Source organism: Ailuropoda melanoleuca, chromosome 8 (assembly GCF_002007445.2).
Source record: "Ailuropoda melanoleuca isolate Jingjing chromosome 8, ASM200744v2, whole genome shotgun sequence".
Lineage (NCBI taxonomy): Eukaryota > Metazoa > Chordata > Mammalia > Carnivora > Ursidae > Ailuropoda > Ailuropoda melanoleuca.
Genome location: NC_048225.1, coordinates 77,533,662 through 77,551,096, shown reverse-complemented (window position 1 = coordinate 77,551,096; position 17,435 = coordinate 77,533,662). Strand labels below are relative to the sequence as shown.

The 17,435-nt window shown below is 38.2% G+C and overlaps 1 protein-coding gene and 1 pseudogene across 1 annotated transcript; one reads left to right on the top strand and one right to left on the bottom strand.

The window, feature by feature from the left end:
* The first annotated feature begins 173 nt into the window (after window positions 1–173).
* On the top strand, window positions 174–16,840 carry CENPL (centromere protein L). The gene is made up of 6 exons (XM_019797190.2): window positions 174–514; window positions 632–716; window positions 4,370–4,546; window positions 6,661–6,912; window positions 11,729–12,271; window positions 14,486–16,840. The coding sequence occupies exons 3-6, from the start codon at window positions 4,373–4,375 to the stop codon at window positions 14,555–14,557; spliced, it is 1,041 nt and encodes a 346-aa protein (XP_019652749.1). The 5' UTR covers window positions 174–514; window positions 632–716; window positions 4,370–4,372; the 3' UTR covers window positions 14,558–16,840.
* On the bottom strand, window positions 8,408–11,488 carry LOC105236590 (annotated as a pseudogene).
* Window positions 16,841–17,435: the final 595 nt, after the last annotated feature.

Here is a 17,435-nt window from a genome sequence, read left to right as displayed (position 1 = left end):
GCGCCCAAGTTAAGGCGAAGGCATTCAACCAATCAGAGCGGAGGTGCCGCTGCCATGCTTATTATGGGCGGAAATTTGCAGGAACGCTTCGCGCAGGTAGAAAAAGGCGGAAAACTAACACCGCGCGATTAGCCAAGTTGACGATTAGGGTTAAGTCACCAGACCTCAGTTAAAATGGCGACCATAGTTGCTTCACTAACGTGTAATCGGCACCAGGGAGGCTTCCGGTGTCCGGCCGCAGAGCAAGGCGGGAAACTATTTTAAACTGAGGCGGTGGCTGAAGCTGGTTGCCGCTTCTCAAAGGCGGGATTTCAGAGCCTCTGCAGGGCTCAAGTGGAGAGGGGCGAGTGGGACCCACTATCCCTTGCCCTTCCCCTCCTGTGGCAGAAGCCGACTTCGCAGGAGCGAGGGTCGCAGAGCTGGTGGCTGGGTCCGCGGAAATGCCCCTCCCAGGGTGAAGTCGTCGGACGTCTGAAGAAGCAGAAGTCTCCTTCCCGGGCTGTTTGTGTCCCTGGTGAACCCAGTTATTGTGGAGTGAGAGGGAACTTGGAGGGGCCAAGGATTCCTCCGAACTCTCTCTTAGCTGCCGTTTTGGCGGGTTTTTTTGTTTTTGTTTTTGTTTTAACTTTAGGAGATTTTAATCTCTACTCAGTTTTGGAACCAGATTTGGTTCGTGAAGCCGGAATGGGTGACAGCGTCATCACGGCATTTTATTGGTAAGACGCTTTGTCTTTGTCTAGGACTGTCAGTAAACTTTATGTTTTGCTCTGCTGTGTGCTCGTTATCGCTACAACACTTGTGTGTTTCGGTGGCTGCTTGGCACTCGGCCAAGCTTTGGCAGTGGGATTTAGGTATTGGCGGCAATGTAAAAAGTGAATTAAGTCAGAGTCCCTTCCTTCACGGATTTACCACAAGAGAAAAAACGAAGTTGTAACTGTGTGTTATGAACTACAGTGCAAGAGGAGCTGATACTCTGTGGATACCGGGCAGCTTCAGAGGACGTGAAACCTCCAGGATGGATCGCATTTGGTCAGGCAAATGCGAGGAGAGAAGCATTCTTAGTTGGCTGAAGGCTGAATAAATAAGTCAGGGAGCAGAGGCAAACATGACAGGCACGAAGGGGAGTAGTAGGGTGATGATCAGTCTAGGGCAGTGATTCTTAACCTTTCCAAAAATTGTCTACTGGACCTTTCTTCCTCCCCCACCAAATCCACATGCATACAACATTTTGCATACAACCTTAGAGGGTAGTTGGATTTTGGAAAGGCCGTTTATCCAAAGGTCTTGGGCTGAGAACTCCTGAGGTAGTAAACGAACCTGGATAGTATCAAATAATAAGGTCAGATTATGTAGTGCCGTGAAACTCAGAGAAGTCCTGACTTCATCTGAAAGATGTGTGGGAATCGTTATGGAATCTCCAGCAAGGTAATGACAAGATAGAAGTGGCGTCTATGGATCACTAGTTATGGACTGGGGAAAGGGGTTAAGACTGGGACACTAAAATAATGAGTCAAGATATATATATATTTAAAGATTTTTAATTTATCTATGTGACAGAGTACAAGCAAAGTACAGGCAGAGGGAGAGGGAGAAGCAGGCTCCCTGCTGAGCAGGGACCCTGGTGTAGGGCTCCATCCTAGGACCCTGAGATCATGACCTGAGCTGAAGGCAGACGCTTAACCAACTGAGCCCCCTAGTCAAGATATATTTTTAACTTCTTAATTATTGGGCAGGGCAAAATTGCACGTTATTGAGTGCGGAGAGAGTAAAATGGATGCCATTTTCTAATCTTTCATGCATGGGTTGGGATATTTCACATTACCATAATATAAAATACGTAGTCCCCTAGGTTTTTCTCAAAACCAACTGTCTCAGTGTTAACAGTCTTCTTCTCACCTAGACAGATTTTTAAATCTTTTTTTGGAATTCGTAACATTTCTCTTTTAAGGAGTCAAATTCAGCAGGGCTTCTTTTGCTTTGAAATTGATCTCTATTGAAAGGCAATGTGAAAGAAAGAGATAAGAGCACCCACTCTGGCATTATACTATCTAAGTTCAAATCCTGGTTCTTGCTTTCTTTACTTGTATGACTCTGGCAAATTACTTAACTTCTTTGTCTTTTTGTCTGTCAACTGAGAATATAATAAACCACCTCATGGGGTTTGAGGATTAAATGAGACAATATTTGTTAGGGGCTTGGGCAAGTACCTGGCACCTGATGAATACTCAATAAATGTTAGCAATTAATCCAAATAAAACTTTGAAAGAAACATTCTGTGTAGATGAGACTGATTAAAATCCCCCCTTCCTTTTTTCTTTTAAGACAGAGTGCCAGCGAAGGGGTGGGTGTAGGGGCAGAGGGAGAGGGAGAGAGAGAATCTCAAGTAGGCTCCATGGCCAGCGTGGAGTCCAAAACGGAGCTTGATCTCATGACCCCGAGATCATGACCTGAGCTGAAATCAAGAGTCAGACTCCTAACTGACCGAGCCACCCAGGCACCTTAAAACTCCCCTTTAAAGAGGTAATTTAGTATGCATTTAAAGGTAGAATGCTTTAAAGTAGCTGCTATTTAAGTTGTGTGGTGTATGATCTTGCTTGGGCATTATCTGAGCATTGAGAACTACATATTTAATTAACGAAGTTTTGTGCAAGATACAGAGGGTGTCCTAGTTTGACATAATGAAATTTAAATATAGTAATAAATACAAGTTTTCATTTTTTAAAAAGTTTTTATTTATTTGAGAGAGAGCGGGAGAGCGTGCGCACACACAAGCAGGAGGGAGGAGCAGAGGGAGAGGGAGAAACAGACTTCCCGCTGAGCAGGGGGCCGCATGTGGGGCTTTATCCCCAGCACCCTGGGATAATGACCTGAGCTAAAGGCAGATGCTTAACCAACTGAGTCACCCAGGTGCCCCTACAAGTTTTCATTTGTGAAAAACTTTTATCAAAGGGTAACTGTGCCAATACTTGGAAGTAATTATTATAACTTTTAAATCATAATTCCTTTCAACAAAAGTTATAATTTCAGAGTTCTATGAAATTCTTCTGTCCATTTAAACCGATGCTTGTTAGGGGAGGTGGGCGGAGGGGGGTGGGTTAAATGGGTGATGGGTATTAAGAAGGGCACTTGTTGTAATGAGCACTGAGTGTTGTATTTAAGTGATGAATCACTAAATTCTACTCCTGGAACTAAGATTACATTGTATGTTAACTAACTGGAATTTAAAGAAAAACTTGAAACTACAAAAAACAAAAACAACCCCACAATACTTGCTAACAATTAAAGAACACTCAGCATTGTATTAGGGTAATAATTCAAGAGATCTAGAAAGCAGGATTTCAGTCAAAGTATTTTAGTCTTGTTGGGAAGAGGAAAAAATGCACACCAAAAAATAGTACAGGGAAGTGTATAAATCTGGGCCAAAAGGAGTGGTACAGACTAGATGATCAACGAGAGCTATATGGGCTGGTATATTGTTAATCTCCAGACATTTTATTGAGAGATTTTATTAGATTCATCTAGAGGGTTTTTAAAAAATATTTGCCTCTGAGATCTCATTCTATACACACAGCTATTCCCCCATACACATTGCCCAGGAATGAGCTATTCATACAGACAGAAGTGTATAACATAGGTATTCTGGGGAAAAAAGATTAACAAAACTCTACTACTTGAAAAGTGATCAAATTCAAGCATGGTCCTAAAGGAGGTGAAATGGAAAAAGGGCATTTCAGATAAGGAACATGATTGATAGGCAAAAACATGAAGACGAGAATATGTTTATGCCTAGGAGAAGTAGGATAAGGACAAGCTGAATTATGAAAAATGTGGGCAGTAGAAAAGTAGAATTTTTCTCATTACTGAATTTTTTTGCACAGGCGACTAAAAATAAAGTGTCATAGTTGAAGAATGGATTACCCATAGATACGGTAGTAAGAACCTAGAAGTAGCTTTAGGAATGGATGACAGAGACTGTTGAAGGAAAAACTTGAAAATATGTGCTTAATGACTACATGTTTAAGAATGAAAGTGGGAGAATACTTTTCTCCCACTTTAAATGAATTTAACAGAAAATTGAGAGGAAAATGAAAATGGACCAGCTAACTTTTGGAGGAGGATGGAAAGGAGTTGAATTTAGTTTTGAACATTCTGTGTTTGAGGTATGGGTAAGATACTCATAAAAATAGCCTGTAACCAATGAGAAATACAGGACTTGGTTAAAAAGTCAAAACTGGGGGGTGGGGTGGGGCAGGGAGAGGAAGGGAAAGAAAGAATTCCTTTATAGCAAGGAGAAGAAGAATCAGTGAAACTGTGAGCATGAATTAACTTTTTGGTGTTCAGAATTCTGGTTTTCTTTCTTTTTATGTAGACCATGGATTCTTATGACACACCAGAATCGACTCCTAGGCACAGTGCATCCTCAAGGCTTAAAGATTACTTTATAGGTGCCACCCCTTTGCAGAAACGATTAGAATCAGTCAGGAAGCAGACTTCATTTATCCCAACTCCACCTCGAAGGAAAATTCCTCAGTGTTCACAATTACAGGTATGCCTTTTGTGTTCCTTCATGTTATGGAAATCTGTGAGCAAAACATTTTGATTTGTGTTACTTTTTAATATTTTTAGTATCTACTTAATCTCTCAGGTAATAAATGAGAAATAGCAAAAACAATCAATTATTTATACTATCAATACCACCCCTGTTATGTCTTTTAACTTCCTTTAATCTGGAGCATTTCCATAGTATTTCTTTTCTTTTATGACATTGACGTTTTGAAGAATGTAGTTTTCTCCCCTTTCCTTTTCGGATAGAATATTCTTCGTTTTGTATTTGTCTGATGTTTCCTCATGGTTAGATTGAAGCTATGTATTGGCTGGAATATAGCACAGAGGCTGTTGTGTCCTTTTTTGGGGAATAACATCTGGTAGCACAGAGGTGATGTCAGTTTTGATCATACTTTCAAGACGTTGCCCAGTGGTTACTGTTTTATTCCTCTCTGCATCTAATAAGCAGTTTGGGAGACAGTTTAGGAAAATGTAAATATTCTGTTCCTCACCAAAATTTCCCTTTACCCTTAACATCCATCGATAATATTTGCCTGATTCTATCTTTATTATGATGGTCACACTATAATGATTTTCCAACTCCATTTGCTCCATATTTATCAACCAGCCTTTGGCATTCTATTGTAAACTCTTCTCATTTCTCTTTCATTTATTTATTTATTTATTTGACTTAACGAATTTTTGTTTTTCAAATTTTTCTGAATCATTACTAAGTTATTTTGGTGTTTATATTGTCTCCAATTTGTCTGCTGGCAACATTCTCTGTTTTGATTATTCATAAACAACTCTGTAGGTTTATATCACTGGTAATTTGTGATTTCACTGGAACATGAAATAAAACCCTAGTCAGTGTGGGTTTGATGTGTGGTTTTGAGAAACATAGCGAGTCTGGCTGATCAGTCACCCACATCCTCCCTATAGTCTTGTTTTCTTGTCCATGCTGTGTGCCTCATATCTCTTGAGATATGGGAAAATTTTTGCTTCTTTCTGAAAAGCTTCTTAAATTACTAGTGCTGTTAATGAAAGTGATGGTTCCTAACTATAAATAGAAATTGTATATAAATTAAAGGTTGGAATGTCCAATTCATTTCCTTATCTCTGTGAAACAAATAATTTTCCCATACCATTTGATCATAACAAGAAAAAACTTTTTATACAAGTTTTATAAAAGTTTCCATGAACTCTAGTCAGAAGAAATATTTTTATCAAGTAGACAGCTGTAATGAAAGTTCCAAAAGACAGTTGGGAGCTATAAGACTATGTCAGAAAGTATGAATTTATAGAAAAATTCGATTCAGGATAAAAGTAGGAACCTGTATGGGGGTGTTTGTGAAGACCCTCAATAATGCCATAGGGCCAATATGAAGGAAGGGTTTTTGTTTTTGATGGTACCCATGGTTCTAATAGAACATGGCAAAAATGCTCCCAAGTATCTTTTTATTTAATCTACTGAATTTGACATTGTGTCATAGAGTGGATTTACTGCCAAACATTCAAGAAAATTGCATAATTAAAACAAATTAAGTGTTCCAGGAATAGTTACTATTTTCAAAATCTATAATTTTAAATTTCTATAAGTCAAACATAAATGTTCATCAAGTAAATATTTATCGAACAGCTATTCTAGGTGCTAGAGATATAGCACCTAATAAAATAGACAAAAACCCCTGTTCTCATCATACTCATACTCTAGTAAGGAAGACAGGCAATAAAAACCAGACAAACATATAATGTCATATAGTAATAAATGCTGTGAAAAAAAGCATGTTAAGGAGATATAAAGTGACAAAATTGGAGTGAGACAGAATTAGATAGGGTAGCCTCTTGAGTGACACTTGGACAGACCTGAGTGAAGGAAAGAAACATGCCATGTGAACACATGTGGGAAGAGTATTTTTGGTGTAGCAAAGGTACAGAAAGGTACAGCAAATGAAAAGGCTTGTTCAGCCTGCAAACTATTTTGGCTGGAGTGTAAAGATCAGGTACCCAGTAATAGATTTGTATTAAATATTTAAAATACTGTGATTAAGAATTAGAAGATATCAGTAAATGAGAATTTAAACTGCTTTTGTCTTGATTTTTTTTTTTCTGTAGGAAGATAATGATCCTCAAAAAGTTGCATTCCTTCTGCATAAACAATGGACTTTATATAGTTTAACTCCCCTATATAAATTCTCCTATACTAATCTCAAAGAATATTCTAGACTTCTGAGTGCATTTATTGCTGCTGAAAAGCAAAAAGGGCTTGCTGTGGAAGTGGGAGAAGACTTCAACATCAAAGTGACTTTCTCCACTCTCCTAGGAATGAAAGGAACACAAAGAGACCCTGAAGCATTTCTCGTCCAGGTATGTTATATAAGCAATCCTTGCTTCCCAGGGGAAAAGAATCTGCACTGTCTTGGTTTAGAAATTGTGGTATTTTCTTACCATTTAAAAAAAAATTGTAAGCTTGTAATTTATAACCTATTTTATGTGTTGTTTGACCAAATTATAGTAATTAGATATGGCCGAATTAAAAAGGTTCTTTTTCCAATTACATTATAGTCATGTTTATTTTAGAAAGCTTAGAAAATACATAAAAATACAAAGAAAATTGAAAACCACAGTTTAACACTTTGGTATACAGCTATCTGGCAGTAGACAATCTGAGTAAGCCTCTATTTATAAAGAAAATGAGTCAATACTTTCCAAAACAGAAAGCATCAGGCCCAGATGGGTTCATTGGTGAATTCTGCTGAACATTTAAGAAAGAAATCAGTTTTCTACAGTCTCTTCAGAATGTAAAACCAGAGGGAATACTTCCTAACTCATTCTGTGAGGCCAGCATTACCTAATGCTAAAACTAGACAAAGACTATTTAAACTATAAATATCTCTCACGAACATAGATACATCTGTTGGCTATCTGGATCTACTAAAATTGGGATTGTATTGCCTGTGCTTTTGCATATGGTCTTTTTTTTTTTTAATTAGTAATAATGTCGTAGATAATTACTCATGTCATTAAGAATACCATGTTTTTATAAGTATATCTGTACAATTCTATGGAATAATTCCTAGAAGAGGAATTTTAGCAAAAAAAAGTATATGTATATATATATATATACATATATAATCTATCATCATATATTGTGATATATTCATGCCACGTTACTCTTAGAAATGTAACATTCCTTCTTGTGTGTAGTATTTAACAGTAATTTGTCGGGGGCACCTGGGTGGCTCAGTCGTTAAGCGTCTGCCTTTGGGTCAGGTCATGATCCTAGGGTCCTGGGATCCAGCCAGTGTTGGGTTCCCTGCTCAGCGGGAAGCCTGCTTCTCCCTCTCCCACTCCCCCTGCTGGTGTTCCGTCTCTCGCTGTGTCTCTCTTTGTCTCTCTCTCTGTCCAATAAATAAATAAAATCTTTAAAAAACAAAAATAAATAAAAGTAATATGACTGTCTTTGGATTTATTTATTTATTTTGAACACAGAAATACATGACTTTTTTTCTGAAATGAGTGAATAATAAATATATAAGCATGAAAATACATAGTCATAGAACACTTAAAATTATAAAAGGAAATGTAATAGTCCTGGTTTACTGTTATAATTTGGCATTCAAAACAGTTCCTAAAGGAGATTTTTTTTTTTAGGATTTATATATTTATTTTACAGAGAGAGCGAGCAAGAGTGAGAGAGGGAGCACAAACAGGGAGAGGCAGGCAGAGGGGGAAGCAGGCTCCCCCATGAGCAGGGAACCCAATGTGGGACCCCATCCCAAGCCCCTGGGATCATGACCTGAGCCAAAGGCAGACGCTTAATCGACTGAGCCACCCAGGCGTCCCGAGTTCCTAAAGGAGATTAGACTGCTGTTCCTCTTTCTAAGTTCTGTTTAGCTGTATATTTCCCATAGAATCTTTCTGCCTTCATGTTGAATTTGGCTTTTCTTTAATTAATGTAGTCAATGTCTGCATCATCATTATAAGGACGGCTATACGGGTCTCGTTTTTCAGTTTGCTTTTCCAAGTCTATGACCATCCTATTAGTCTACTCTGTGGAGGGCACATGTGTTCCATGAAGAAGACTGTCGGACGTTGGGTAGAACGCCTCTCCGTGTTTTTCTCTCAGTCTCTCATAAGTTTCCATGTCAGGTTTGGTCCGCTTGGTCAGCCAATAATACTGGCGTAAGGGGGCAGCAGCACAATCTGAGAATCCCAGGTCAGGGTTTTTCCTCCTCTTCTTCCTCTCCCATCTTTCTGCCTCTTCTGCCCTGTCTCCAGTAGCTTCACTTACTCATAGTCCACCCCTCTTGCTGCACATTCTTTTTTCTTTTCTTCTTCCTGCAGCTCCCATTCCAAACGAGCTTTTTTAGCCTCCCAGTTTTTGGTAATTTAAGTCTTTTATCTTCCTCCACAGCTTCCTGGTGATTTAACTTTCGATCTTCATTCCGCTTCAGCCTCTGTTCGCACTCCCGGGCGGCCAGCGTGGTGGCGGCAGCCAGGGGCAGCTCCCCTTCCTCTGCGCTTGTCCGCCGGCACCTTCTTGGCCTCAGCGGCCATCACCCGGCAGCGCTTTATCCCTCTATCTTTGGATTTATTAAGAAACTGGATTTATTATTCATGCCCGATACTCCTGTTTCTTCTGAGTGAACTCCTCTTAGTCATTATAAATTAAATTCTGGAATAGTGAAAAAGGCCTAATTTTGTTTATTTGTATAGATCAGGGGTCAGCAAACTATGGCCTGCAGGCCAGATCTGACCTGCTGCTTGTTTTTGTTCCTGTTTTTGTAAATAAGGTTTTATTGGAACAGTGCTCCTTCCATTTGTTTACATATTGTCTATGGCTGCTTTTGTCCTACAACAGCATGTTTTAGTATTTGCTGCAGAGACCATATGGCTTGCAAAGCCTAAAATATTTACTGTCTGGCTTTCACAGAAAAAATTTGCTAAAATTTGGTATAGATCATGATACTGGCAAGGATCTTCAAGAGTCCTAGGATTAGGTTTAGCTTAATAAAACAGAAAGCCTAAATAACCGTGAATTAAACATCTGTCTTGAGGTTTAATAGGTAGAGGCTTATTTGTCTTCCAAAAAGTGTTCGGAGGTAAGGTGTTCAATGCTTTATGAATTAATAATCTAGGCTCCTTCTATCTCTCCATCATCCTTGGTGCATGGCTTCTATCCTTAAGGTTGCACTGTAGTCTAAGATGGCTCCTGAAGCTCTAAATATTCTCTGCAAGTTCCAGGCAGGAAGTAGGAGGGCAAATAGGGTGCCTGCCACTGAGCAAATCTTTAATGAAACTGCTAAGACCCAACAACTTCTCTTTAGATGCCAGGTGGAAGGCAGACTAGGAAATTTTTCTTTTTTAGTGGGTACTTTGCCACATCATTAAAAGCGCAGTTTTATTGTGGAAGGAAAATAGTTACTGGGTAGACAGTTAGCAGTCTTTGTCAAATGAAACAGTTGATGCCCAGAGAAGGGATGTGATTTGCATGTCAACAGGCAAATCTTCTTGTGAGAAATAGAAATGACCTCTTGAACTCTTAGTAGAGTGTCCTAGTAGTGTCATTGTTAAATCTCATTTCTTCTCAGTGTTACAGAACTTTTAGGTTATGAAAGTGTGATAGACCTATATGGGCTTTAAGGCTTTTGAGACTCTTATAATCTCTTGAACAAGGAGAAATATGCTAAAAGTAACTGTTAAAATAATTATCTCTAAAGGGATATGATACTGGGCTGTGACCTTCACTTTATCCTGGTCAAATTTTAAAACTATGAATATCTGGGGGCGCCTGGGTGGCACAGTGGTTAAGCATCTGCCTTCGGCTCAGGGCGTGATCCCGGCGTTCTGGGATCGAGCCCCACATCAGGCTCTTCCGCTATGAGCCTGCTTCTTCCTCTCCCACTCCCCCTGCTTGTGTTCCCTCTCTCGCTAGCTGTCTCTATTTCTGTCAAATAAATAAATAAAATCTTTAAAAAAAAATAAATCAACTATGAATATCTGGAAGGTATGTTTGTCATGTAGTTTATAGATTTGAAGTTTGAAAGGTTAGTCTGCTGGAAAACATAATCAAGATTCTTAAAAATCTGAATGGATTGGTGCAATGGGTCAAATTGAAAAACATTAAAATTTTAATAGAAATAAATATACCACCTCTATAGATTAGGGGAGGTTTCCTTTTTTTTTTTTTTAAAGATTTACCATTTATTTACTTTAGAGAGCACACAGGGGAGGGGGAGGGGCAGAGGGAGAGGGAGAGAATCTCAAGCAGACTCCCCGCTGAGCACAGAGCCTGATGTGGGGTTCATTCTCAGGACTCTGAGATCATGACCTGAGCTGAAATCAAGAGTTGACTGCTTAACTGACTGAGCCACCCAGGTGCCCTGAGATTTACCTATTAACAGCAAAAATGAATAGGGATAATTTATGTAAACTGTCAACTAAAAATTAGAAAACTGCAATCTAAGATTATACTAATAGTATAATCTAGGTTAAAGATGGTCACCGTCCTTTAATCAGATCTTTTTGAAGTAATTATATTCACTTATGAATGACTCCCATGCTGAAGAATTTCAGAGTGACCAGGATAATATGTATGTCATAGGAGGAGTGGTTGAAGAAACTGGAGATGTTGAACTTTACATTACACACGATAGGGATCATCAAATATTTGAAGGGCTTTTCCTGTAGAAGAGAAATTAGATTTGATTTGTTCTACATGCACGTAAGGAAGAAAACAGGACCTGAGGGTGGAAACTTTGGGCCTAACATATGAGAGAACATTTTTAAGTTGATAGAGCTGCTTTAGGAAATCCCGAATTCTTCCTTAACGGAAGAGTTCAAGCATGTTGGATTTGGTGACTTTTTACAGTTCCTTCTGAATTTGAGATTTTGAGGGGTTTTTTTCCGGATAGTGTACTTGGTTACACCCTATTGGCATTCCTTATTTTGCATTTTGGGTGCACCAAGATCTTGCCATACCATGTCCTAATAAGAATATTAGGAGGAAGGTCAATTAACTTAATAAACCCTAATAATGATTAGGGAGATTATTCCCTTTGTGTTTTTTTGGCAAATAGTACAACATATTGTCTTATTTTTAAATGTGCTAATTTTGAGAAGATGTAATTTAGGAGGAAATGTACTTCTGAATTTAATGAACCTTTTTTTTTCTTTATAGATTCTGTCAAAATCTCAACTGCCATCTGAGAACAGAGAACATAAAGTGTTGTGGACTGGTTGGTTCTGCTGTATATTTGGAGACAGTCTTCTGGAGACTGTATCAGAAGATTTCACCTGTGTACCCTTATTCCTTGCAAATGGAGCAGAGACGAATACAGCCATAGTAGGAACCTGGTTTCAGAAAACTTTTGATTGTTATTTCAGTCCCTTAGCAATCAATGCATTTAATCTTTCCTGGATGGCTGCTATGTGGACTGCATGCAAAATGGACCAGTATATGGCTGCTACCGAATTTCTTTGGTCTGTACCCTGCAGCCCTCAAAGTCTGGACATTTCTTATGCCATACATCCAGAGGATGCAAAAGCTTTGTGGGACAGTGTCCACAAAACACCTGGAGAAGTTACTCAGGAGGAAGTTGACTTATTTATGGACTGCCTTTACTCACATTTCCATAGGCATTTCAAAATTCATTTATCAGCCACAAGATTGGTCCGTGTTTCCACAGCTGTAGCTTCAGCACATACTGATGGAAAAATAAAGGTTAGTTTGAACAAATCTAGTTAAGTAATTTTTTCCTTATTTCCTTTTTTCCTTATTTCAAAATGTATGTTAATCATATTTTCTACATTGAAGAAACACATTTGAATGCTAATTCAAGACAGTAGTGATATTTTATTTTATGCTTTATAAATGATTTACTAGAAAGTCTTCAGCCTCTAGATACAGCTTTATAATGGGAGAATACTATATGCTATGTGGTAATATTAGGTAATAATATATAATAATAATAATATTTATTATTAATAATAAAATGCTTTGGTAATAATAGGAATTATTCTGTAGTAACTTGGAAACTTTAAAAATTATTTTGTCAAACTTTGAAGTAATTATTGGAGCAGCAGAGGATTTCGTCTGTTAGATCAGAAAATTATAGCAATACATAACTAAGATGTCATCTTTATATTTTAGGCTTTTCTCTCCCTACTGGGAAAGAAATAATTGACATTGTTTTACTCTCTATGAAGTACTTACTAGAGGAAGTATCAGAAATAAACTGAGAGTAGGCACTAAATATAATAAAAATATATTAATATATTTAAAATGTATTAAAATATAGCCACAGTAAACAGTGAATATTGGTCTTGTCACTGTGCTAGGAGTTTAATACACCTTAATTTTAATCTTTAGAGCAACCCTGTAGCAGGTGTTTTTATCCACATTTTTAAAACAAGGAAACAGGCCAAGATAGGTGAAAGCGATACCTGCAAGATAGCTTTGAGGAGGAGTCAATATTTGAATGCTTATCTCTTAGGTTCCATAAAGCTCATACTTCATAAGTACTATATTAGTATTCAAACTGGAAGTCATAATGCAATAGTAAGTTGGAAAATAATTTTGACGGAAGAGACCAGCTTTAAAAAACAAAAGAAAGAAATATGATAGAAAATATAAAAATGACTGTTTCACATGTGGTAAAGGTATACATTTGCTTGTACTAGGTCATGATGTTAAATTTATTTCTTTGGTTTGCAGTAAAACATTTGAAAGATTATACTATATCTTGTTACTTTGATATTATAAAGGAAAAAAATTCCATTTTAGTGTCCAGAATTCAGTATTCATGAAGTCCTTGTGTATTTAAGATTTTGTTTTCATATGCCCACACTCTATTAGTAAACTGCATTTAAAAACTGTTTTGTATAATGTGTTCTTATGAATATAAAGGTAGTTCTTTAACACATTGATTTTATCTGGTCTGTACTACATCTAAGAATCTTTTTTTCTCCTTAAGATTTTATTTATTTATTTTAGAGATAGAGCGAGTGAGTGGGAGGGGAGAGCAGAGGGAGAGGGATAAGCAGACTCCATGCTGAGCGTGAAGCCCCATCAGTGCTTGACACTGGGCTCAGTCCCACCACCCTGAGATCATGACCTCAGCCAAAATCAAGTCAGACGCTTACTCTACTGAGCCACGGAGGCTCCCCGCTAAGAGCTTCTCTTAATGATGTGAGATGGTAACTTGCTCCTAGCTTCACATCATGCCATGATGATAGCTAACATTTTTAAATTTTTTTTGATAGTGAACATTTATTAAGTACTAATGGTGCTAGGCATTATTAAGCATTTTATGTAGACTGTCTCATTTAGTTTTCACAACAACCTATTGACATAGGTTGTAAAGAGGAAACTAGCACAGGCGGTAAGCAGGTTCCCTGAGATCGCATAATAAGTGGAGTTTGAATTTGAACCCAGTCATCTGACTCAAAAGCTTATGCCTTTTAACTGCAACAGTGTACTGCCTCTCAAAAGTTTGAAATTAGCGTATTAACTGGGTTTCTGCCATCTGCTTAGTTTCTACAAGATACTTTTGGAATCATGTATCCCTTTGAGAAGAAGGAAGCTATGGAACCTCTTTCTAGAAAATGTAGATACTCAATTTGCATATAAATCCAAGGGGTTCAGGGATACCCTTCCTCTCCTTCTTATGCAGGTAGTCAGCCCATCCATGGAAGTCAGGAAATATAAGAACTTCAGTTATTTCTAAGCACCATTGACTAATAGTTGTATTTTTATTGAAGTTAGTAGTCTTCATTAAGTAGAATAAAATTTATTTGACTTAGAGCAGCAGTGGTTTGGGTTCATCTTAGCTTGCAGGTATGGAATTTAAAATAAGCCTGAAATATTTATCAAATATCAAACTGCCTTGTTATCATAATTCTAATTTTAAATGTCTGTTTTTTTGTGTTTTTTCAGATTCTGTGTCATAAATACCTTATTGGAGTCTTGGCATATTTGACAGAACTGGCAATTTTTCAAATTGATTGAAGTCTTGTAGGGACTATAAATGATGAATTATATACTTTTTTCTCACTGATTATTTGTCTAATTGCTATGCTGAGAGGGCCTGCAGGAGAAATATGCATCTATCTCTGCATCTGTTTTCCTCTCAGTCCTTTGGAATTGCCTAGATGGAATTCAAGAAGCATCTAGAAGAACAAAGAAGGTGGTAGTGGAATCACAGCCAGGTGCTCGATAATAGTCTTGATGATCTGGGATGCCCGTCTCTAGAAAATGCTGAGTTGTTATTTTCTTGGACCATCTTTCTAAAAAATATGTAATGTTTATTATATCAAATTTTTAGGATTCAAACGAGGTATCTCTAATATTATTTCTGATTTGGATCATTTCACTGTAAAGAGTTGGCAATTAAAATCGCCTCCAAAGGAAACTAGAGATTAATATACACTATTTTAAGCCACTTATATGCTTCTGTTTTTAATACTGTTCAATTCTTATTTCAATGTTGAATTAAATATTCACTTTTAAAATGAAGCAGTGTGTTTATCAGTGTCTTGGTGACAGATCTTGAATTAATGTCTCAGGAATGAGAGATCGTACGGTTTTACTCTAGCACAAATGTTACAAGCCAACAATCATGTGGAATCAAAGGCAACTGGGAGCCTCTTTTGAGGCAGAAATTGTCTTGTTTACCTTCATGTCCCTGATTTTGCTTTAGCACCATGCTTGGTAAATATCTGCAGATTAAGTGAATGCGTTTTAACCAACTCTTCCATTTTATAGATGCAGACTATGAGATTGAGCAATTTAGGAGACCTGCCCAGGATGCTATATCTAAATCTCTAAATCTCTTCTTTTAATTTATTGAGCGTAGGAAGATTTTGTTTTACTTTATAAATGATGTTTTTAACAATTTGAAAGGAAATAACTTTAATAGGCTGTCATTCTAAAAACAAAGGTTAACTTCTGGAATGGGGTATTATTTCACATATAGCATGAATAGCAGAGGTAATGGAAAAAGCATGGGCTTTGGAGTCAGGCAGTCATTCATTTAACTAATATTAAGCTCCTACAGTGTACTTGGAATTGTATTGGACAACAGGGATATAGCAATGAAGACCAAAAAGATCCCTGTCATGTGGAAATTATATTCTAGTGGAGGAAGGTAAAAGATAATTTCAGTTGAGAGAAATGTTATAAAGAAAATAAGGCAGTAGATTATAGAAAGTGGTGATTTTTTACATAGTCGTCAAAGAAGGTCTCTCTGAGGAAGTGACATTTGAGCTGAGTCCTGAGGTGAGAGGGAACCGGCTATGTGAAGGTAAGTGCAAGGGTATACTAGACAGGTAAAATGGCAAGAGCACAGGCCGTGAGAGAGGTAAGAACTGGGTTTGTTTGAGGACTAAAGGAAATCTGTGTGGCTGGAGCATAGGAAGGGTGGAGTAGTAGTAGATGAAAGGGAAGAGACTGTGCAGCAGAGCTCATTCCATCGGTTATACCTCCCATGACTGGGCATGTGGCTGTCCAGAATAAAGATGACCTTTTCTGACCTCAGAGTTAGGTATAGTCCTATGACTAAGTTCTGGCCCATGGCCTATGAACAGAAGGATCATGTAGGGCTTCCAGGAGTCTTCCTTAAAAAACAGTAGGTATGTACCCTTTGCCTTTTTCTTATTCTTCTTCCATCTTTTCTTCTTGGAACACATATAATGACTAGAATACTAGCCATTCTTTGTGGTCACGGGGCTGCAGGTCAGGTCATAAGGATGGTAGAGCATGGTCTAAAGGAGTTTGTGCCTCAAGGACTTAAAGCTGAACCCCATTGCCACCCTTGGGCAGTCTTCCTCTAGACTTACGTGTCAGAGAAGTAAACTTTTTTTTTTTTTTTTTTTTAAGAGACGAAGGGTTTTAGGGGCAGAGGGGGAGAGAGAGTCTTAAGCAGTCTCCACCTCCAGCACAGAGCCTGACACGGGGCTCGATCGCACAACCCTGAGATCATGACCTGAGCTGAAATCAAGGGTCCGTGCTTAACCGACAGCCACCCAGGCCCCCCAGAGAAGTAAACTTTTATCTGGTGTAAGCTGTTGCTGTTTTGGGTCTCTTGCTCATAGCCAAACTTAATCCTGATAGAAGGAGGCAGGATCTACATCACCTAAGTTTTTGTAGATACTGTTAAGAGATTGGATTTTATTTATTTATTTATTTAGTTTATTTTTTTTTAAAAGATTTTTTAATTTCTTTATTCAACAGAAATAGAGACAGCCAGAGAGAGAAGGAACACAAGCAGGGGGAGTGGGAGAGGAAGAAGCAGGCTCATAGAGGAAGAGCCTGATGTGGGGCTCGATCCCATAACACCGGGATCACGCCCTGAGCCGAAGGCAGATGCTTAACCTCTGTGCCACCCAGGCGCCCCAAGAGATTGGATTTTATTTAAATGCAATGGGAAACCACTGAAGTTTTAAGCGGGAGAGTAATATTACCTAATCTATGTTTTATACGATATAAGGGAGAATGAGTTATAGGTGGACAAGAGTGAAAGGGAAAACAGTTAAAAGATTGTTAGAACGGGTGCCTCAGTGGCTCAGTCAGTTAAGCTTCTGCCTTCGGCTCAGGTCATAATCCCAGGGTCCTGGAATCTAGTCCCACATTGGGCTCTCTGCTTAGCGGGGAGCCTGCTTCTCCCTCTCTCTTTGCTCCTCCCCCTGCTTGGAGCTCTGTATCTTTCAGATAAATAAATAAAATCTTAAAAAAAAGATTGTTAGAAATGGTACAACCTCTATGGAGAAATTAACAATATCTAGCAAAATAATGTGGGATTTACCCTTTAACCAGCAATTCCACTTCTAGCATTCTCTCCCTAAAGCTCACTGGCAAAATATAAATGAAGCCTGTACAAGGCTGTCTA